This window comes from Littorina saxatilis, linkage group LG4 (genome assembly GCF_037325665.1).
Source record: "Littorina saxatilis isolate snail1 linkage group LG4, US_GU_Lsax_2.0, whole genome shotgun sequence".
Lineage (NCBI taxonomy): Eukaryota > Metazoa > Mollusca > Gastropoda > Littorinimorpha > Littorinidae > Littorina > Littorina saxatilis.
This window is the reverse complement of record NC_090248.1, coordinates 17,137,216-17,160,379: the sequence shown is the minus strand read 5'-3', so window position 1 is coordinate 17,160,379 and position 23,164 is coordinate 17,137,216. Positions and strand designations below refer to the sequence as shown.

The following is a 23,164-nucleotide window of genomic DNA, read 5'->3' as shown; positions in this document are numbered from 1 at the left end:
GACAAATATTTAAATAGCAGTTCACTTTTCTTTTATAATTTCACTTGCTATGAGGTATGATCCAAACAAAATGATCAAACCGCTTTTATGAATTTCTGGGGTCACTGATAATAAAAAGTAATGTAACATTTGAAAGGCCAAACAATTAACTGGAATACCTCTCAGAGATGATGTCATTGGGTTGCTACATCATAAATGACGAGGTTTCAAAATACGTTACTTTTGGGTTGTGCACCATGAAAAACTTTACTTCTTTGAAAGAGTATAGCTGTGTAATGACACAAAGGACATTTCTACAAAAATGAAGAAAGTTACACGAATCAAAGCTGCTCCATATTCTGCAATCTGACAAAAGAAATGGGAAATTAAAAAATGGGGAAAAAGGGGAATAACTCTGATAAGCCGAAAAGACTTCTGAAGAGCGCTTCAAACGAGATTAATGTAGCTGCTTTGTCAAAACTTAAAGAACTAAGATTAAAACGTGTTCATACGAGTATACGTGCAAGATTTTAACTTTTAAGTGGAACAGTCCAGAGTATCCTACACAACAATCTTCCGCTTCAAAAGCTGGCCGCAAAATGGGTGCTTCATTAGCTGACAGGGGAACGGAAGAAGCAACAGGTTCCTATTGCACACGATCTGCTCAATCGTTTGGAACCCAGTAGACCCAAACTTGTGTTGACTGTAGTTCCTGATTATGAGACTTTAGTTTCCATTTTGCTTTATTGCCAGAAAACACAAAAACAAAGCGTATCTGGACAAAAATGACAAGATAAACCAAATTTGTAAGCAAGGTTTTCAAAGCAGAAACATGGCTATTAGCTGTATTTTTCTACCACGGCCGATGTCGATATTCTGTCTGGTAAAAACACTGTCATTATCACATACTATGCAGAAACCTTTTTACCCAAACTTACTCACAAGTTTAGCAGTCAGCGACCAAACTGTAAAACCCAGAACACCGTTCTCCTCCATGAAAATCCCAGTCTCCACAAAAGAAGGGTCGTAACTCCATTCCTAAAAGTCCAAATGATCCCATTTTAGCCTTACACATTATTCAGACCTTACCTCACCCCTTGTGATTCCTGGTTATACCATCTTTGAAAATCAAACTATTTGCCAAGAAGTTTCACTACATCCAGGACCTCAAAAAAGCTTTCAAATCAGAGCTCGAAAGCAACTCCAAATAAGACCATCTTAAGGCCTCTTCTGATTGGCCCAGGCGCTTGTGACTAAAATTTGCATTGATGTAGGAGGATGTAATACCAGCTGAGATTCTTTGGCCTCATCACTTTTAAACTGCTCCGTGAGACTGCTATTTACTAGGTCAGTCAGCAGACATGCCAATAACAACCAAGTCAATTCCTTATTCACCAAAGTCGTCTATCATCAATACTTTTTGTTTAGATTCCACTTGTGAATGAGTGACTAGAAAAATTGTCAAAAACAATGCACTGTTTACATTGACGTAGATCCATTTCACAAGTTTTGTTACTGTCAAGAGGACACCTGCCAGTCAAGATGGTGTCTGACTTCAAAGGACTGGTGTGGCGAAGCCCACATGCCTGTTAGTGTTAGTGAACATGACACTCTTGCAGTTAGAATGTCTGGCAGCCAGCTTCATCAGAGACTGAATTCCCTTACCGCTCTACCCCTCATCCTGCTGCTGAATGTGGTGCCATTAAGATCAACAACATGCATAAACTATTGAGTCCAACACATGAAAATGAGTGAAAGTAGTTACCTGTGGACAGAGAAGCTAGCAACTCTTGCAGATTAGCCATTTCAGGCCCTAGAAAGTCCAGTGTGGCCGCAGGGCTGGCTACACTTGTGTTAGGAGTGGCACCTGTGGCCACTTCCATTTCAACACAGGGTGGGGGACACTGCAAGGAGACCACCACATGCACCATGCAACAACATCAAAATGCAAACAAAATCAACAACATCAATGCACAAAGGAGCTAAACCTACGAAAATAAACTATAGGCACAAACACAGGCACTATGTTACTTAACTATAACACAAAGAAAACAACAACATAAACAGACAGATAGAATGGAGGATAATGAGCAGCAAAGAAGAAGCAAGTCGCGTGATGCAAAATTAATACATTTAGTCAATCTGTCGAACTCACCGAATTAAATTGAATGCAACGCACTTTTGCACTTAGACAACACTCAACAGCGTTGTCAATTACATACCCCGCAGCCTGGCCAACACGTTCACTCACAGAAAGTGAAAAGCCAATATAGCACAGTAGCGTATAGCAGGAAAGTGCGTTTTGCTCTACTCTTTTTACTTTTCCAAGCTTGTTTTTAATCCAAACATAACATATCTATATATTTTTTTGCAATCAAGAGATGATAAAGAATAAGATGAAATCATTTATAGATCAATTACTCAACATTTTATTTTTATTCAAATTTTGCAATTTTTAATGACCAAACTCATTCATTAATTATTAAGCTTCCAAGCTGAAATGCAATCCCATAGTCCAAGTTTCGTCAAAGATTGCGTGACCAAAATTTAAATCAATTTGATAGAAAACTGAGATTAATCCATAATTAAGATTGACAGTGCCGCCTCAACTTTTACAAAAAGCCGGATATGACGTCATCAAAGACATTTACAAACAAGTCGCGTAAGGCGAAATTACTACATTTAGTCAAGCTGTGGAACTCACAGAATGAAACTGAACGCACTGCATTTTTTCACAATGACCGTAGTCCGCCGCTTGTGCATAACGGAGTGAAACTGACGAGCCTGTTCAGCGCGGTAGTGGTTTCGCTGTGCTGCATAGCACGCTTTTCAGTACCTCTCTTCGTTTTAACTTTCTGAGCGTGTTTTTAATCCAAACATATCATATCTATATGTTTTTGGAATCAGGAACCGACAAGGAATAAGATGACATTGTTTTTAAATCGATTTCAGAAATTTAATTTTGATCATAATTTTTATATTTTTAATTTTTAGAGCTTGTTTTTAATCCAAATATAACATATTTATATGTTTTTGTAATCAGGAAATGATGTAGAATAAGATGAACGTAAATTTGGATCGTTTTATATTAAAAAAAAATTTATTACAATTTTCAGATTTTTAATGACCAAAGTCATTAATTAATTTTTAAGCCACCAAGCTGAAATGCAATACCGAAGTCCGGCCTTCGTCGAAGATTGCTTTACAAAAATGTCAATCAATTTGATTGAATAATGAGGGTGTGACAGTGCCGCCTCAACTTTTACAAAAAGCCGGATATGACGTCATCAAAAGTATTTATCGAAAAAAAGAAAAAAACGTCCGGGGATATCATTCCCAGGAACTCTCATGTCAAATTTCATAAAGATCGGTCCAGTAGTTTGGTCTGAATCGCTCTACACACACACGCACAGACAGACAGACAGACAGACAGACAGACAGACAGACACACACACACACACACACACATACACCACGACCCTCGTCTCGATTCCCCCTCTATGTTAAAACATTTAGTCAAAACTTGACTAAATGTAAAAAATGAAAAAAATGTCTGGGGACATTATTCTCAGGAACACTCAAGAAGATCGGTCCACACACACACACACACACCACCACCACCACCCTTGTCTCGATTCCCCATCCATGTTAAATCATTTAGTCAAAACTTGACTAAATGTAAAAATTAGCATGGCTACACAAATCCACTTGCCTGAGTTGATCAGAAAGCCATCAAGCAAGTAGTAACATCTGAAAACTACCAGCAGGCAAAGCAAATTAAAAATTCTGCCTTCCAAATTCCAACAGCATTGCTTTTCTCCATTTTCTAAATTTTACAGACATTAACTCTCAACAATTCTTGCTATTTCCCTTGTTTTCTCCATTTCATTACATGAGGTTTTTCAAAAGCTCATCGAGAATGCAGTTCTGAACGCATATTTTTGTGTTGTATATAATTTTGTGCAGAATTGAAAAAGGTCTTATAATTATGGTATGCAAAAGATTAACATAAAATTGTCTGAAGAGTCACGTGACACTATGACATTGTTACTAAAATAGATTTTCGTGCCCAATTTTTATTCACATTCAGACAGAAGAAAATAATCCACGATTTGTACTCATTTTAACAAATCTTAGGTACATTGAAATTCAGCCAGTTTTCTGTCATTTAGGACCATTTTCAATGTTAAGAGTTCATAAACAAATAAACTATGCCTCTTGAACAAAAGGACATGACTTCGTAGATTTTGTCCATGTCTTTACTACTTCATGGCAAACATAATGCCAGACAGGGAAAACAGACGATGGCACACGATTATGCTATCGCATAGTTATCATCAGTATGAAGATACCCATGTTATATAAGTATAACATTGTCATTGACATTTCTGTTGGCATTTTTCTGACAGTATTCTCAAAATGACTGTAGGACGTGTTTTCAATTTCACAGTATTCTAACTGAAAACAAACCTGCCTGAGATCTCCACCCAAGGAATCTAAATGGATAAAAGTGTTGGTAATTCTGACAAGCAAATAAATGCATGCTGTCAATTAGATTTTTAAAGATGGCATATTGATACAAACTACAGCTTTGCCAGGCTCCTCTGATGAGAGGACATATATTCCATAAAAAGACACCCCATATTGCCCCTTTGTCTACTATTTTGACCCAAATCTACCTGTAAGTGTAATGAAAAGCCACCTGCATAGTAGGTACACGTCTAGCTGGTTCCAAGGGTGTCCTTTCACAGCCCTGGAAGTGGCGAGTAGTTTACTGGCCATGGCAAGTAGAAACAATGAACTGGCCAGTAAAAAGTTAAAGCTACCAAATGCCAGAAAAGACAACCTGCCATCCACCCCCAACTGCTTGACCTACTTTCCCACTGGGGCCACCCACCCCCCTCCCCTATCCCCAAACTTCTCTTCTGTGGCTGTGGGTCAGCCACAAGTAACAATATGACACCCACTCCTGCTTTTGGCCACCCCTCCCCTACCTTGGTATCCCACAAACGCTATACTGTAATCAACTTGAGAAATGTTCATGCCGATAATACATGATAGAGAAGGATTCGTTGTGCACGAGCAGGGGCTACAGTTGGAGATGGAAGTTCACCAAAAATTGGGAACATACTAACTAAAATACGGTGGGTGACATGTTTTTTGAGCAAACGCCACCCAAGGCCGCTTTGGCAGGGTAGAAATTCCATAATTTCCAAGTCTATGGATTAAGCTCACGTAAGAAGATGACGCCGAAAGACTTTGATGTCAATGGGCGGGGATATAGCTCAGTTGGTAGCGCGCTGGATTTGTATTCAGTTGGCCGCTGTCAGCGTGAGTTCGATCCCAGGTTCGGCGGAAATTTATTTCAGAGTCAACTTTGTGTGCAGACTCTCTTCGGTGTCCGAACCCTCCCCCCGTGTACACTACATTGGGTGTGCACGTTAAAGATCCCACGATTGACAAAAGGGTCTTTCCTGGCAAAATTGCTTAGGCACAGTTAATAATTGTCTACCTATACCCGTGTGACTTGGAATAATAGGCCGTGAAAGGTAAATATGCGCCGAAATGGCTGCAATCTACTGGCCGTATAAAATTTCATCTCACACGGCATCACTGCAGAGCGCCTAGAACTGTACCCACGGAATATGCGCGATATAAGCGTCATTGATTGATTGATCATGATGTCATCCCCTCTCTGCGATCTTTCTCTCAGTCTCGTGCGCTGTGTGTGTGCACATGTGTTAGTATTATTGTGTGTGTGTGTGTGTATGTACGTGGGTGTGGGTGTTTGTATGTGTGTGTGTGTGTGTGTGTGTGTGTGTGTGTAAGAGAAAGAGAGAGAGAGAGTGTGGTTATTTATGTGTGTGTGCATGCATGTGTGAGTGTGTACGCGTGTGTGTAAGACACAGAGAGAGTGTGTGGTGGAGGGGGGGGGGGTTTGAGAGAGAGAGGGTGGGGTGTTTATGTGTATGTCCGTGTGTATGAGTGTGTATGTGTGTTAGTTTGTTTAAGGTGTGTGTGTCCGTCTGTCTATATGTGCTTATGAGTGTGTTTTTTGTGTGTATGAAGTTTGCGTGAGTAAGTGAGTGAGTATGCCGGTGTGAGTGAGTGAGCGTGAGTGTGTGTGTGTGTGTGTGTGTGTGTGTGTGTGTGTGTGTGTGTGTGTTTGCAAGGGTGTGTGTGTCCGTCTGTCTGTATGCGTATGAGTGTGTGTTTTGTGTATATGAGATTTGTGTGAGTCAGTGTGTATGTGTGTGTGTGTGTGTGTGTGCGTGTGTGTTTGTGACTTGGGGTGTGTACATGTGTGTGTGTGTGTGTTTGTGTGTGTGTGTGTGAGAGAGAGAGAGAGAGAGAGAGAGAGAGAGAGAGAGAGAGAGAGAGAGAGAGAGAGAGAGAGAGAGAGAGAGAGAGAGAGAGAGAGAGAGAGAGAAGGGATTTGTCCTCCGCTGGGGGTATGCAGTGCCTTGGCATTGCACTTCTACTTAATTGTTGTGGGACAGCTCTAAGATGGTACAAAGGTACTACACCTTCCTCTTTCCTTTTGATCCAGACTACCTCCACCCCCTTCCTCTTCCTTTCTTCGCGTTTATTGGTGTGGTCAAGATAATGCCCATTAATTAATATGTAATACTAACATCATGCCCTCCTGACTGTATTGTCAAATGCTGGCATGCAATTTCTCAGCTCAATGATGTACAAGTGTTCTACAGTCATATTAAAATAAATTACTATTTCGTACCATCACTGACTTCAGAGCTCACTTGCTTATTGCTGTTTGTTTTGACACATTTGATTTTCTGCTTGTGTGAGTTTTCAAATAAAAAGAAGTAAAAGTAGCCACTGGGCAAGCACACTTTTCTGATGTGTGGCATATTCAAGATGGATTAAGTTGGTGGACAACTTTCATAAAATTAAAAGTTTACCCCTTGCTACTGCTACATAGCTGTGCCTCATTTATTTTAAAGATCAAATGTAGGCAGTACAAGACTGAACATATGTATTAGATTTTTTTTTAAAGAGAAGTTTCCGTAATTTTGTTTGAAAAATTCATTGAAAATAATGTATGTACATACCAACTTGCAAAACAAACTAACAGTAACAACCTGATGGGTTAAGCTTAGCTTCTAGTAATTTATGCTTACATTTGAAGTGGGTACACTAATATTTTGCTGATTTATTTTACGAGAATCATTTTGCAACAAAATGTATTAAAAAAACAAACACAAAGAAAGCATGGAAAAACTATTGCAGTACGCTGTTCATACTGCTTTTTTTCCCCACACCCCAAAAGCAAAACATTTTATTTGTTGGGTGTTTATGTCCGGGTACTGTAGTTGTGTGGCATTGTTCAAAATAAGAAAGTACAGTAAGTGCATAACACTGTGTATAAGTTGTGGTCAGTTACTTAAATTTGGTTAGAGCCCGTTGTTACGTAGGCTTGTGAAATATTTCCTCTGGCTAGTACAATTTCAGACTTTCAGGGCTGTTTCATTGCAGGTACATGTACCACCATAAAACAAGCCTAATTCCACTAGCTACTGAAGTGCAAAATGGTACTACTTCTCATCCAATCCGCTACCTAGGTTCTTCTGCTTTTGTGTTTCCCCTCTATCTACATTGTATTTTTCAACAATAGTACAGTGTTGTTCTAGGCCTCGGTCTTTGGTCACTGATGCATATTATTTCTTAATTTGAAGATTTGGTCTAACCCATGGTCGATTGACTGTCTCATTAGTTTTGATGTATAGAAGGTCTTTCGACAAGCAATTTTCCAAAGCGGATAAAGCCAGGACATTTGGACATGTGCACATTTTAGCGTCACATTGAAATAACGCATCAGAGTTTTCAAATGAGTCAAATACGCAAAAGTGAAGGTGAAAAGGTGCATGAATGCAATGAAGGGCATGCAAGCAACAGAGTGCAGAACCTGCAGGAAAGGTGGAAAGGGCAGGCAGACAGTTGAGAGGCAGTTAACAGACTCACAACATTACAGCCAGAGGTGAGCCAACCCCAGCCAAGAACTTCTAGAGTCCTGGTGTATCATAGGAGAGAACAGAGGCACAGCTCAACATTAGTGCTACATGATGGATGCAACAATACTTCACAACAAACCAATTAAATGATGATTTGTAAGGCAAAACACATACAGCAGCTGATCTCAACAAACAACAGTTGGATGGGAAAGCAAAATAGACAAACAACCAAACAAAACAGAGCTGGGCATATCAGTTTCAAATCAAAGAACTATTTGCCCTTTACCCATCTCCCAAACAAATTAATACTGGGATTCTGAGGGAAACAGGCTGAGAAGACGAAACACTGATATTTTGAGCAGATCACAAAAATGATGAGCGTCCACAACGTACAGAAAAGTCACAGTACTTCAAGACAACAAAAAGATGGTGCATGTGCTTGCTTTTCAGGAAAGATCAGATAGAAGTCTGATCTAAGTGCAGAAAGGGTTTAATCTGAACGACAGCGTGCACCTTTCTAGAGTCTCAATCCGTCAAAGATCTTTTATTTGTTGATAAAACTCCCAATAAAACATACATTTTTTTCTACTGCTTTTGCAAAAATAAATTTCATATCCAGCCAAAAACTCTGATAGTTACATTGAAACTAGTGAAACTGTGTATAATTTTGCACCACTCCTTAGGGTAATGTTTTGAAACAACCTTCCTACATGGAAAGCACCAAACTTTCCGATTTCTTAAACATGTTCTTAAAATGAAAGTATCAGTAAGAGGCTAAGGGAGAGATAACTAGTAAACAGAAAATGCACAGCATCACCAGCTCAAGAAAACACTTGTCTGTGAGAATCAAATGGAAGGAGAACAGCCAACAAGAGCTTTTTTTCCTCGAATAATTTGCTATCTTATTCTCACATAAATATTGAACAGACGCAGCATACTCATCAATGGTTCAGTAGTTCACCAGAGCAAAATACAATGTTGCAGTATCTCCATATATGCTCTTATGAAGAATCAAACAGCCAATGATAAAAGATTCATTAACTAGAACTACATGAAACTGTAAACTGGTTATCAAGTAGGTTGGCATGGTAAGGTGAAATGATGAACATGCCGTCTAGGGTATGATTTCCTTTCATTTGGCATGAACACAAACCTGCGCGGTTTTCCTTATAGGTGAGCTTTCTCGCGATGACTGAGAGCTGGAGCTGGGACTAGAGGAGGTAGAGGATGCTGGGGAAGCCATAACGTTGACCGGGATCTGCACCACTTTACTGTCCATGCCACTGCGCTCACGCCCCATCACAGCCACCTTGGGGGGTGGTGCTGGCTTGACTCCGGCCACCGGGTTGGACGGGGCTATGTTGGGCTTGTTGGGAGGAACGGGGGGCGGAGTTCCTCGGCCAGCACACATTGTGCTTGCAGCTACAGCAGCAGTCCTGCGAGGTGAACCAGATCCACTACCCACTGTGTTCACTCCCCCCGCCCCTGGCGAGACATGGAAGGAAATTTTTCCCCCTCCCTGGGTGACCACAGTGGCACTGTTGCCCGGGGAAATGTTGACGCGGGCTCCAGTCCCTCCTCCTGCACTCCCACTGCCCACTACCAGCGTTCCAGACTCCGGCCCTGAGCTACCCACTGTCACAACCCGCGCCTCCCCTCGGGGACTTGTGGACAGCACACCGCCACCCTGTCTCTCCACGTACCCCCCTCCGCCACTTCCGTATTGCACTTTGCGCACTAGAGAGTCTGTTGGTCGGTGAATCACTTCACGCTCCGGTGAACTTGAGCCTATGCGCCCCCCTTCTAGGACCTTGGGCACTTGCCGCATGACAGGAGCAGAGGTGCTGCCCCCTATGACGGCCACAGGTCGGCCTACCAGAGGTGTAGCGGTCAGTGCTAGGCTAGGCCAAGAGGGTGGGGGGCTTGAGCTGGCAGTGTAGGCACTGGGACTGACACTGGGAGACACGAGGCCAGATGGCTGGCAGGTGAAAGGGGAAGACAGGGGAGAAGAGGCAGACAAGCGAGGAGAGACGCCTGACTTGATCTCAATGGAATCCACTGACGTGCGAGCAGCCATTCTCTGTACTTGTTGCTGCAGGGTCTCCACCTGTGCCTCAAGATCACGAGTTCGACCCTGCTCTTGATCCAGGCCAGCCCTTAGTGCTGCCCTCTCTGCCTCAAATTCCCCTAGCTGCTGCTCCAGTGCTGCCTCCATGGCTAAAGATCGCTGAGTTTCAGCATCAAGCCCCTCTCTCATGTCATCTGTCCTCAGCTCATCAAAGCTGTCATCGCCCTGCACAAAAATACATCACAGTATGAGGACCTTACCTACATTGCACTCATACATTGCAAGGCAGGTTGCACACAGAAGATGCAGAATACTACCATTAACCCTAACACTGAGTGAAAAAAAGGCTAAGTTTACTGTCTGGATCAAATTGCAAAGCTACCCATGTTGACCCTTACTCTCTGCACGACATTGTTCCACAACAAAAGCATGACATGCTGACATTACAGACAGAATACATATCCACTTCCTGATTAAAACAAGAAACCCTCCCTGTAGACATTTAAAAGACATTATTTTTACTGAACAGAGAAACACAAGCACAACTTGGAACAGAGAAACACATGCACAACTTTGCTTCAGACAAAATCAACCTGACTCCCAGTTATTTCTGAAACACATTGCTGCAAGGGTGTGCCAGCACCAGTAAGTGTGCAATGTATCTGAAAGTCAAGCATAGTATACATAATAATGGCTGAGATATTGACAAATTGCTCAAACTGTCTTTTCTTTCAGTATGTTTGCATTTAAAACAGAAGCAGATTTATTTTCATGATGGGAAAAGGTTTTGCCAGTCTAACTGTTACAGTCACTTCAGAAAAGTGGCTCATTTTAAGATTTCACAGACAGCTGCCTAGACAGTGTTAAGCTAATCACAAAAGTAAAACGTTCAAGACACTCCATGTTACTCAAAAGGCGGGTGGCAGGGGCTTTGTTACCTGTGTTGATGTCTGTTTTTGCACTGATAGTTTTTGCAAAATGTGCTTCCGTTCTTTCAGCAACAGTAAGGCAACCTGTTTGTGCCTGGCTGCAGAAGCACGTTCTTCTTCAAGGGCAGCTAGAGTACGTCGAAGGTCTTTCTCAAGTTTTTTACAGTTGGACTTCTCAAAGTCAATCTGAAATACACAATCTCCCATAGAAGCAACTCTCAACACCACTGAAAGAGGCCTCTTGAAAATGAAATGTACTGTTTGAGGTTCATGGCAGTAATACAAATCAGCAATGAACCAGACTCAGCCAACTACTGACTTGAAAACTCTTATGTTCTGTTTTATATAAAATATTTTTCTTCACACACACAAACGCACACACCATGGGTGGGAGTCCAAAATGTTCAATTTGGAAGGCCAGGGTCTAGAGGCCGCCAAGATCCTGGTGGGGTGCAGGGGCAGCACCCTTGCTGGGGGGTGTCCACCCATGCACACGCACACACACACACACACTACCACCACCCTGACTGCCAAAACTACACATACAGATGCCAACTTCATTGACATTTCTCAGCTTCTGTCTTTAATAACTGTCCACTTAAAACAGACTAAAAAGGTCATGTAATATACCTCTTGCCTCAGGCGCTCGCGCTCTTTCTCCAACATATAAGTGACATCATCCCCTTGGGCTGTATCTTGCGCATGTTTCCGTTTCTCATCCTCTAACTCTGAACAGACCTGAATAAGAGACACATAAACTCATTAGCTCAATAACTGCAGCATTCATTAGAAGTGACTGTAATGCTTCAACTGGCACCAGTATTCCAGAGTGCAACTATATGACTATGAGTAACTAAATTTAATTCTAATACCTAATACAGATTTAAAAGAATGTACGTGGTCAAGGAAAAACCCATTTATAGCACAACGGTTAGATTATTTTTTTGGAACCGATATTGTATTAAATAAAATTCACGAGTCAAATATTTATTCAGTATCACAGTCAGATCACGGGTTAGAGAGCATTGTGTATAATATTTCACAGTTTCAGCACGGTCCTTAATATTGGAAATTTAACGAAAATCTGTTTTAAACTTTTATGATGAGATTTTTGTTGAACACATTAAATTTGTTATTGGATGAATTTGTTGAGCAAAATGTTGATCAACTAAAATGGGATTTTTGTAAAATAAAGATAACAGAATTTTGTATTGGATATTGTGAAGAGAAGCATTGTTTGTTGAAAAATAGATATTTACAGTTGCAGGACGATTGGAATGTTATTGAATAAACCCTCGTTGAAGACCCCGACAATTTGGAGTTAATGTGTCGCAAAGATATGTAAAAGTCTGAATTGGAAATATATGTGGTTAGAGAAGCAAAAGGAGCTCAGACAGGGGCACGAATGAAATTTATTCAATGGAGAAAAAAATTCAAGGTGATTTTTGAATTTGCAAAAAGAAAAAAATGACTGTCATAATTATGATAACTGACCAACAAGAAATGTTGAAGGTACAGGTTATATTTTTTAAGGATCGGTATACAGTAAAACCTGAGTCTAGCGGACCCTTGTTGTAACGGCCACCTGCTACATACGGACAGTTTATCATGGCACGAACACGATTTCAACAATAACTAACCTTTAACGGGCGGACACCTGCCACTTACGGACGCGGACACGATTTTTCGGACCGTAGGAAGTGTAAACACTGTCACAAACGGACACAACGTACATAAAAACGCAACTTCGAAAACTCGACTGTTATGCAGACAGTGCTCGGCAGCCGTAGCCGTAGCACAAATGGTTGTTGATTGGTTGTCCTGTCCCTTTTCTGACCAATCAGTGGCTTGTTTAGATGGAGACCCACTTTCGCTCACTCACTTTCGCTTTTCCGCATTGTGGATACAGTCACAATCAAAAGCAACAGTAGACTACTGTGTTTGAAAATGGAATCTCCAGCAGGAAAAAGAAAAGCGTTGACTTTAGAGCAGCGTGTCGCTGCCTTGAAAAAACTAGATAGCGGCCAATCATGCCAAGATGTGGCGAAGGAGATGGGATGTGGTAAAACACAGATCGCGAGGATCAAATCGGAAAAAGAAGACGTGATGATCTCTCTCTCTTTGTAAGCAATCGTTCGAAGGAAACAATAGTTAACACAGCTAAATTTTTGTTCCATGCATTTATGCTGAGACTAGAAAAACTGAATGAAACAAGAGCTGACCCAATTTGGTCGAGACACACTGCGGAATTTCCCGTTGAATGACTGATGAAGAGTCAGCTATTTTTAGCTTTGTGACGTCCGACTTGCGTAAGTTTGATGCACAGTGTGTGTAGGGAACGGGTTAGGTGGGGGGGGGGGGGGGGGGGGGTGGGGGATGATGTTGTTGTTGTTGTTGTTGTTGTTTGCTACATGTATCATTTGTTTACTCACATTTTCAGTGAGTCTCATGTTCAATCCAATAAATACATACTACAGGACTGACAAAAAGTGTCTTGTTCATTTTACGTGCTCTTTGTAAAATATTGCCCCGGCCCCTCCACCTGTGAAGAAGGGACACCTGTCTAATAGGGACAGTATTACCATTCCCCAAGGGTGTCCGTTAGAGACAGGTTTTACTGTAGTAAAAAAAAAATTATTTTGAAGAAGAGTTGATGGAGGAGTTTTTTGACGGTGTTGAGTTTCCGCAACAGTCAGAAGAACAGAAAATAAGTATTGAGGGATTAATAAGTGCAACAGAAATGTCCTGGGCATTGGAACGAATGAAAAACAGGTCTTCCCCAGGGTTTTATGAACAAGAAGAGCAAACGCTCGATCGAGTCACTTTCGCAGTTCTGAATATTATATGAGGCATCAGATGGACAGGAAGAAATTGCTATTCACAACACAATACAGATGTAAATAATTTGATGTAAAGAATAATCCTATAAAGTTTGAATCAAATCCGATGAATAGTTTCAGAGATATGATATTTCAATTTTTTTCCTTCAAGACATACCTGTGACCTTGAAAAAGGTCAAAGGTCACCAAAGCAGACGTCAAAGTGTAGAGGTCACTGGGAGTCACGTTCACATAAAATTTGAGCCCGGTCACTTTTATAGTTTCCGAGAAAAGCCCAACGTTAAGTTGTGTGTTGCCGAACAGAAAAGGCTAGTTATCTCCCTTGTTTTTCTGATAACGTTCGTAAAAGGCTACAGATGTAAATACTTTGATGTAAAGAATAATCCTACAAAGTTTCAATCACATCCGATGAACTTTGTCAAAGATATAAAATGTCTAATTTTTCCTTTGACGCTGACCTGTGACCTTGAAAAAGGTCAAAGGTCAACGAAACCATCGTTAAAGTGTAGAGGTCATTGGAGGTCACGACTAAACAAAATATGAGCCGGATCGCTTTGATAGTTTCCGAGAAAAGTCCAACGTTAAGGTGGTGTCTACGGACGGCCGGCCGGCCGGACGGCCGGCCGGATGGACGGCCGGCCGGACAGACTAACACTGACCGATTACATAGAGTCACTTTTTCTCAAGTGACTCAAAAAATGTATTGTATAAAGGCCAAACACTCTTTTTGTGTGAATGGATTACGAGTGATATTTGTTTTCTAAAGGATATTTTGGTTTAATGGACATATGCATGGGTGAAACTGATCCAAAATAAAAATAAGGAAAGTCCGGCCAGGGTTCAGGGGCCGCCTAGGCCCCGGTGGGGTGCAGGGGATAAGCCCTGGTGGGGGGCCCAGGGGGGCCAAGCCCCCCGGAAGAAAGCAAAAATGTAGCCTTTCAGGGATATGAGGAGGCCTCTCCTGGCATCTCAAACACACACATTTCTTGGGCTTCTTGCAAACAAAACGAGGAACACCATCTCATGGGTGGGAGTCAACATTTTCCCAACATCGAACATTTTGGAGGGTCGGGGTACAGGGGCCGCCAAGTCCCTTGTGGGATGCAGAAAACGAAAACAAATTTTAGAATTTCAGGAGGGGTTTGGGGGCCTAGGCTATCCTAGCTTAAATAAAACAAGAGGCGAAGCCTTCAAGGCTCACGTAAGAAATCGACAAACAGTAACACAAACTCAATCACTCCGTCACACATACACACACACACACACACACACACACACACACACACACACACACACACACACAGTAAGCATAGGTGAAACTGTGCAAGAAAGCGAGACCCTGGATCTGCCAAGTAGTCTCGGCCCGCTCACAATAACAATGACCGAGACTTTCAGTAATTCCTTTGCGTGACGTCTAACCCTCTTACGTCATAATGTGACGTCTTCAAATAGTTTCTATAGCACACGTCGAACACTTTTGACCGAGACTGACGTAATCCATAGACTCGGAAATGTTAAAGTTTCTATCACAGACATACACACGCACGCACGCACGCACGCACATACGCACATACGCACATACGCACGCACGCACAGACAGACAAAGTTACGATCGCATAGGCTACACTTACGTGAGCCAACAAGTCGCGTGAAGCGATATAAAAACATTTAGTCAATCAGTATCAAACTAAAAGATCAACACCGCAAACCAGTCATCGCCAAGACTACGAGATACATTTAGATAGTCTCGGCTAAAAATACCGAGACGGATCACGCTCGTTTCCGTGAAGCATGCGACCGTGTAGTACTTACTGAACCTATTTTCTGTCATTCTGAGCACATTGTTTGAGTGAACAGGACATATCTATATATTTTTGAATTCAGGAGAAGATAAGGAATTCAATGCAGTCATTGTTTAATCTGTTACTAAAAGTTCGATTTTAATGACGACTTTAACGAGCAAACTAATTCATTAATTTTTAAGATTTCGAGCTGAAATGCAATACCATAGTCCGGACTTTGTCGAAGATTGTTTTACCAAAATTTCAATTAATTTGGTTGAAAAATGGGGGTGTGACAGTGCTGCCTCAACTTTCACAAAAACCCGGATATGACGTCATCAAAGACATCTATCCAAAAAATGAAAAAAACGTCTGGGGATATTATACCCAGGAACTCTCATGTGAAGTTTTATGAAGATTGGTCTAGTAGTTTCTTCGGAATCACTTTATACACACATACACACACCACGACCCTCGTCTCGATTCCCCGTCCATGTCAAAACATTTAGTCAAAACTTGACTAAATGTAACAAGAAGAGCAAACGCTCGATCGAGTCACTTTCGCAGTTCTGAATATTATATGAGGCATCAGATGGACAGGAAGAAATTGCTATTCACAACACAATGAGTCACGTTCACATAAAATTTGAGCCCGGTCACTTTTATAGTTTCCGAGAAAAGCCCAACGTTAAGTTGTGTGTTGCCGAACAGAAAAGGCTAGTTATCTCCCTTGTTTTTCTGATAACGTTCGTAAAAGGCTACAGATGTAAATACTTTGATGTAAAGAATAATCCTACAAAGTTTCAATCACATCCGATGAACTTTGTCAAAGATATAAAATGTCTAATTTTTCCTTTGATGCTGACCTGTGACCTTGAAAAAGGTCAAAGGTCAACGAAACCATCGTTAAAGTGTAGAGGTCATTGGAGGTCACGACTAAACAAAATATGAGCCCGATCGCTTTGATAGTTTCCGAGAAAAGATATAAAATGTCTAATTTTTCCTTTGACGCTGACCTGTGACCTTGAAAAAGGTCAAAGGTCAACGAAACCATCGTTAAAGTGTAGAGGTCATTGGAGGTCACGACTAAACAAAATATGAGCCCGATCGCTTTGATAGTTTCCGAGAAAAGTCCAACGTTAAGGTGGTGTCTACGGACGGCCGGCCGGACAGCCGGCCGGACAGACTAACACTGACCGATTACATAGAGTCACTTTTTCTCAAGTGACTCAAAAAGCAAGCCTTTTATGGAGATTCAAAAAAATCGAGAAATCTTGAAAGCTTTTTAATTGCAGCACCCTTTGTGGTCTAACATACATTATGTTTATAATAATAAATCTACCACCCTCAATTACTTTCTTGATTATAGCAAATGAAACCCTTTTTTAATTGTAAAGCATTTCATCGCTGTAATTCACAAACCTCGTATCTTAATTTTTGAGGTTGTGGAACTAAAGCTCCCTTATTATGTTGCCAGTGTGGTGACAAAAGGTTGTAGCTCAAACGGCTTTCTAAAGTGAAGAAAAGTTCTTGAGAAGAAAACTCGCATCTTCATTTCTTTAAAGTGAGCGGCAAAAAACCCGCTCTTACGAGGTTTTCGTGCCACACTTTGACGGAAACTATGTCATCATATCAAAGATACCGGGGTTCCTGCTGTTGTATTTTTAGCTTACATGAAAAAAAATTCGTATATAACACTTCTGGATGACTCCTTTGGATAAAAAGCTTCTATAATCTCAATAGTTTCTCAATTGAATTGAATATCATTAATAACTGACATTAGCCAACATTAATAATGGTATTGCACTGTTTTAAAGACAATATTTACCTATGAATTGAAGTTATATTTGAAGCGGTGGTTTTCCAAAACATTTTTTTCCCGAAACATTTTAGATAGATTATTAAAACCAAGGCAGATTCGTAAAATTTTAATTGAAAATTCAGTTATAGAACCCATTGCAGTAAGATTTTGGAAACATAAATTTGGTTTTGAACTTGTAGATAAAATTGGATTTTAGCACTTGTAACCGGTTTAATAAAAGAAACACGATTAAGATTGTTTCACTGGAAAATTCTTCAAAATATATACCCCACAAATATTTTGTTATTTAAAAATGGGTATTTTGCCTCGTGTGGATTGTACATATTGTGTTGGTGAAATAAACTTGGCCAAAAAATTATTGCAACAATTTTTGCACGTTCAGAAATGCGTTAAACCACAATCCATTTTAATTGAACTTTATATGCTGGAAAAGGTAATTATGTCTACTGTTCATATCATTTGTTCGATTGGTGGTACTTTGTATAGGCATCCCGTGGCAGCCTGTCAAACAAGGTCACCCTTAAAATCGACCTGACAAAAACCAATGCCCCGTATTTTAAAATCTGCAAAAAAATCAGAATGTGCACTTACCAAACACTTCTGACTACCATTGGAAAGGCCATTCAATTTCCTGTTCAGAGCATTTGTTTCATGCACCTTACGTCTTTAGTATTTGTGTAGTCTTTTGTCAAAGGCGGTAGGTGTCAACCGTTTTAGAGGCCAAAAAAGGCATGTTTTGCGGCCATTTTTGAGGGGGTCCTCCACTGAGAGACCCATATCTGCTCAAGTTCCCAATGAATTGCTTTGAAAATTTTAGAAGTTATGACCAATAGGCTGACCAGAATGTGTGTGGATTTTTATGAACATGTATATCAAACGTGTCGTATTACGTAACTTTTCCGAAAGATTACATAAAATAAAAAAAACGACCAATGAAGAAAGATTTCTTTTGCAAAGGGCACAAGAGTTGAAGCAGCCTGCATGCAACAGGTCAGCAACAACAAAAAAACAAAAGTAGCTAAACTTTTTTTTAAATTGCGACAAATTTTACACCCCAATTAATTGCCGCGTCATTTGATTCAAACTTTCCATGCTATTTAAGGTAGTTCAGTTGACTATCTGGCGACGGGCGCAGTGGCGTGGTGGTAAGACGTCGGCCTCCTAATCGGGAGGTCGTGAGTTCGAATCCCGGTCGCTGCCGCCTGGTGGGTTAAGAGTGGAGATTTTTCCGATCTCCCAGGTCAACTTATGTGCAGACCTGCTAGTGACTTAACCCCCTTCGTGTGTACACGCAAGCACAAGACCCAGTGCGCACGGAAAAGATCCTGTAACCCATGTCAGAGTTCGGTGGGTTATAGAAACACGAAAATACCCAGCATGCCTTCCCCGAAATCGGCGTATGCTGCCTGAATGGCGGGGTAAAAACGGTCATACACGTAAAAATCCCCTTGTGCTAAAAACATGAGTGAACGTGGGAGTCTAAGCCCATGAACGAAGAAGAAGAATAAGAAGAAGAAGACTATCTGGCACACCTGTCGGATCAAAGAGTTCTTTTACATGGAAGATGTGATAGCCGCTCAAGTAAGGGTACCCCCGAAATCGACAGACTGACTGACCAATTGACATATCTTGGGGCAGGTCGAGTTTAATATGCTATGGAGGGGGGGGGGGGGGGGGACAAAACACTGGACAACCATGCAAACAGAGAGCACATACAATCGTGTTATAGTTCTGGAAAGCTGTTGTTGCGGTATTTCAAAATTGGGCTGTAAGTGAAGATTTTGTTGGAAGTTTTTGGTGATTGGCCTTTACTTTGACAATCCATGTTTCACCTGAAGCCCAAACCCATTCACTACTTTTATTTGTCCTATATGAACATAGTTTTTTGTTACCCAGCTTTTTATGAATGAAATCTTGTAAAAATGATGACAAGTTGTTTTGATTAGCTGGCTTGCGTATTTCGTGTGTTTTTTGCGGGAGTTTTTTGCGACAATTTTGATGGGTACCATAACAAAAAGCACGATATTTCAGCAAATGACCCTGTGGATTGCTTTGAACAATTTCTGTTTCAGAAATCTTTGATCTTAAAGGTCTGCAAGATAGTCAAGTTGACTGCCATAAATGGCATAGAAAATTGAATGAAATGACACGGGAATTAATGCTTTAATTGAGGTGCAAAATTTGTCGCTATAATATTTTTGCTAAGTCTTATAGCATCATTCACTGTTCAAAAAGAAGATACATTTTTATCTGAAAATAATTATATTCAGCAAGCTTGTATGTCAATATCAATAAAATAAAATATGCTGCATCAAATCACTGTTGCAAAATACAGTCAAGAGGAAAGTACTGTCCTTATCATGTGTAAAATCATACCACTTTTATCAGTCAAATTTGAATACAGTATGTCACAAAGCCCACGGAATAACAATGTAATCTTGCCTTATGATAACGCTTTTCTGCATTGGCCAGTTGTTCCCTCATCTTGAGCTGTGCCTTGCGCTGTGTGGCAATCAAGTTTTCTAGCTGTGCCAACTGGTTGTCATACATTGATTTTACAGCAGTCTCATCAAAGTTTGAATCCCGAGTACCAATGGTGTCACGCTGCAAGGCAACAAAGGGGTCCCCCAGGCCAAATCGGCCATACTTGGCTTGATACAACAGTTGTTTAGCTTTCTCTGCCTGAAACACATTTGAAAAAAGAACAAAAGGACAAATGAAAAGTGACTTTCAAAATATGTAACATGCAGTTCGATTTCACAAAAAGTAAAGATTACCTACATGTACACGGCTACAGTAGGTCATGTTAGAGTACCCTGCATACAAAATACACTGAAACCGTATGGGTTAACAAGTCTATAAAGTACAACACCTACTGATCTATGAAGTGATAGAAATAACTGACTTTACCCTGACAGAATCAAGATCTGTTGCTCACAAACAAGATTTGAACACTCTTACCTTCAAAGCTGCTATTGTTATGTCTCTGGCCTGCAGCTCTCCTTCAAAGTAACTCAGAAGTCTCAGTAAATCATTTTTACTCCAGTCAGGGCTTGGTTGACGCTGGAAGGAGAAAAAAATCAGTTTCACACTTTTGAATTTACAGAGCTAACAATATTGCAAACTGAACGGTATTTTCATTTTCAGCACTTTCACTTTGCATGCGCACACGTGTGTGTGTGTGTGTGTGTGTGTGTATGTGTGAGTGTAAATTTAATACTAAAAGGCTGAGCTGGGGTCTTACAAGACACCTGTGCTTCCACTGGAGAACATCAATCTAATAGACAAATTCTAGAAATAACTCTTGTCATTTTTGTATGGCCTATGGAAGAGAGGTCGCTCTGGAAGGTTAGGCGATCTAGGTCAAGTTGATATACATTTTGTATATATACATGTATATATATATCACCCATTCTCAGTAATGAGGTGCAGTTGCTGTCGCCTTGGGTTACTTTTAAAGCACGAATAATGTCTAATAACTTTAAACTGTCAACGTACACTTGTATGTGGCGACTTTTGTCTGTAAATAGCTGGGACCTCCGATTAGTCCGAATGATACAAAGTTCTACAACCTTGCCCAGAATGACTCAAAACCATAAATAAGTATATTACGCTGTAACTGTCGCCTGGCTAGGGTGATGTAACAATTTAAGTCGAGCAACATTCTCACAGGTTTCTCATCGACACATACGGTTGACTTTGTAAATGTAATTAACAAAAAGTTATATGGAACATGGAAAGAAAAGAAGACATACATTTTCAGCGATAAAAACAAACTTTAGTCGATAAATTTGGGGGTGTTACCTGTGTAGCCAACTTCGAGGATACTCATGTAAGCAAACTTTAAAGGGATTGGAAAAACATATATTCTGTATGTAGACTTTCATCTGGGTCTAAAGTTTCATAAATGAGTGGATTTAACACCTTGTACACACTGCACACACAAGCCTGATGTTAATTCACAGATCCGACTTTGTTATAAAATAAAAATGCTGTTGCGTTCTTTTGCATAATACATACCTTATACCTATGGTTTATACAAGAAATACAAGACAGTATATCAGAAGCTGAGAAATCTCTGCCTATAGCAGGATGCACCTGTACATACTATTTGGACTGGAGAAAAACATATTGCATGTTTTCAAGGTCACATAAGGCTACTCTGTACCAATCAATCAAAATAGAGGACGATTTCCCATACATTACCAATACAATTACGTTACCACTCGATTGGAAAACAAATTATGCTAAACCAGATCTGTCAACTCTTGTAAAGCCTCAACTTGCCTCAAGTGTACTGTAACAATTTGGACTTTTTTTTAATTTTCAGCATAGCAATTAAATGGCGTTTAACTTTAAGTGTAGCACTCTCTAAAATTTCTTCGCACATCTGGATTTAAGCTATCTTGCGCAACAAATATACTCTTTCTTAAAAATCAATTTAGAAATCAGGAACATATTGCCCATTGGAGAGTGTCTGCAGTGAAACTTTTCAGTATTGGCAATGTTTTATTACCCATATATTCTGACAGCTAGTGCTACATGGAGCGAGAAGCAGAAATGAGTACCTGAGGACTCACAAGAAAGAGGGAACTGTTGCATGCTTGTGATAATTTGTTTCAGCACAGCAATTTTAAGCTAAAAAATTACACATGCATCCTGATTGATTTTCTTTCCTTTATTTATTCTCTTGATAAGAGCGATTGAGAATCTCAAATGTCAATGGCCGTATGTGCTTGCCACAGATGAACAGTACCGTACTTTCCGGGTTACAAGGCGCTACAGCGCATAAGGCGCACCCCCTTCTTTTTAAACGAAATTGTAATCCAGTCACCCATTGGGCGCAGGGGGCCGATAGGGCGCACCAAAATTAAAAAAGTATACCGGTAACAAACGGTGGAAGAATGAAAATAAGCCGCACATCAAAGGAAGAATACAGAGTGGAAATATGTGTGCTCTGTGTGTGCGGCGAGATCAAAGGCAGGTCCATTGTGATAGCGGGGTTGCCTTGTTTAGACACTGACCTTCTTCCCAGGGATCAATGACCCAGTTTTTGCTATGAGAGGTGTTTCCCCTGTCATAGATCTGAGAGAGGAAACACTTCCTGCACCGGGGTCAGTGACCGAGTTTAACCTATGGGGCGGTCTCTTTGATGTCTTGAGAGGAAACTTGGCCAGGGTAGTACCTAGTAGCTGAAACATGCATTATCACAAGTTGTTTGACTGGTACTCAGGCGGTCTCTTTGATTTGTTTCGTATTTCATACACCGATTAGGCGCTTCGTTATACAAGACGCAGGGGTCAAACTCGAGGAAAAAAGTCGCGCCTTATGACCCGGAAAGTACGGTAGGTGTTGTACTGGCCTTGCACTATAAAAGTATGTATTCAATAATGAGGAGGTTCAGTATCTGAGAAAGAAAACAATGAATTGAGAAACTAAAACACAGGTGCACATAAATTCAATATCAATGAAAGAAAAGTATATAAGAAAAACTTCAAATCAAACTTTTTTGCGGAAAGGAGATACCACCCTTGCTAATTTATGAATTAAAAACTTTGAGTTACCTCCCTTTCTTTAGAAAGTTCGAGATAATTAAGCAAAAGGTTTAACTTCATCGCTTTTCACCCTTTTACAACGATAGCAAGAGTTTCCTCCCTTCAATGGATAAAGCAAGAGTTACCTCACTTTTATTCTAGAACCTTCCTGACTGATTTTCTTTTCTTCATTTATTCTCTTGATAAGAGCAATAGAGAGACTAATTACACTGGCACT

General features: G+C 40.6%; 1 protein-coding gene across 1 annotated transcript in view; it reads right to left on the bottom strand.

Moving 5' to 3' along the window:
• Nucleotides 1-23,164, bottom strand: part of LOC138964111 (cortactin-binding protein 2-like) — a 164,984-nt gene that overhangs the window by 127,042 nt on the left and 14,778 nt on the right. Inside the window, exons 2-7 of the mRNA XM_070335991.1 lie at nt 20,354-20,455; nt 19,835-20,074; nt 11,580-11,687; nt 10,959-11,135; nt 9,106-10,245; nt 1,745-1,883 (exon numbers count right to left, since the gene is read on the bottom strand). Coding sequence (XP_070192092.1) covers nt 1,745-1,883; nt 9,106-10,245; nt 10,959-11,135; nt 11,580-11,687; nt 19,835-20,074; nt 20,354-20,455 — 1,906 coding nt within the window. The remainder of the gene's footprint in view (nt 1-1,744; nt 1,884-9,105; nt 10,246-10,958; nt 11,136-11,579; nt 11,688-19,834; nt 20,075-20,353; nt 20,456-23,164) is intronic.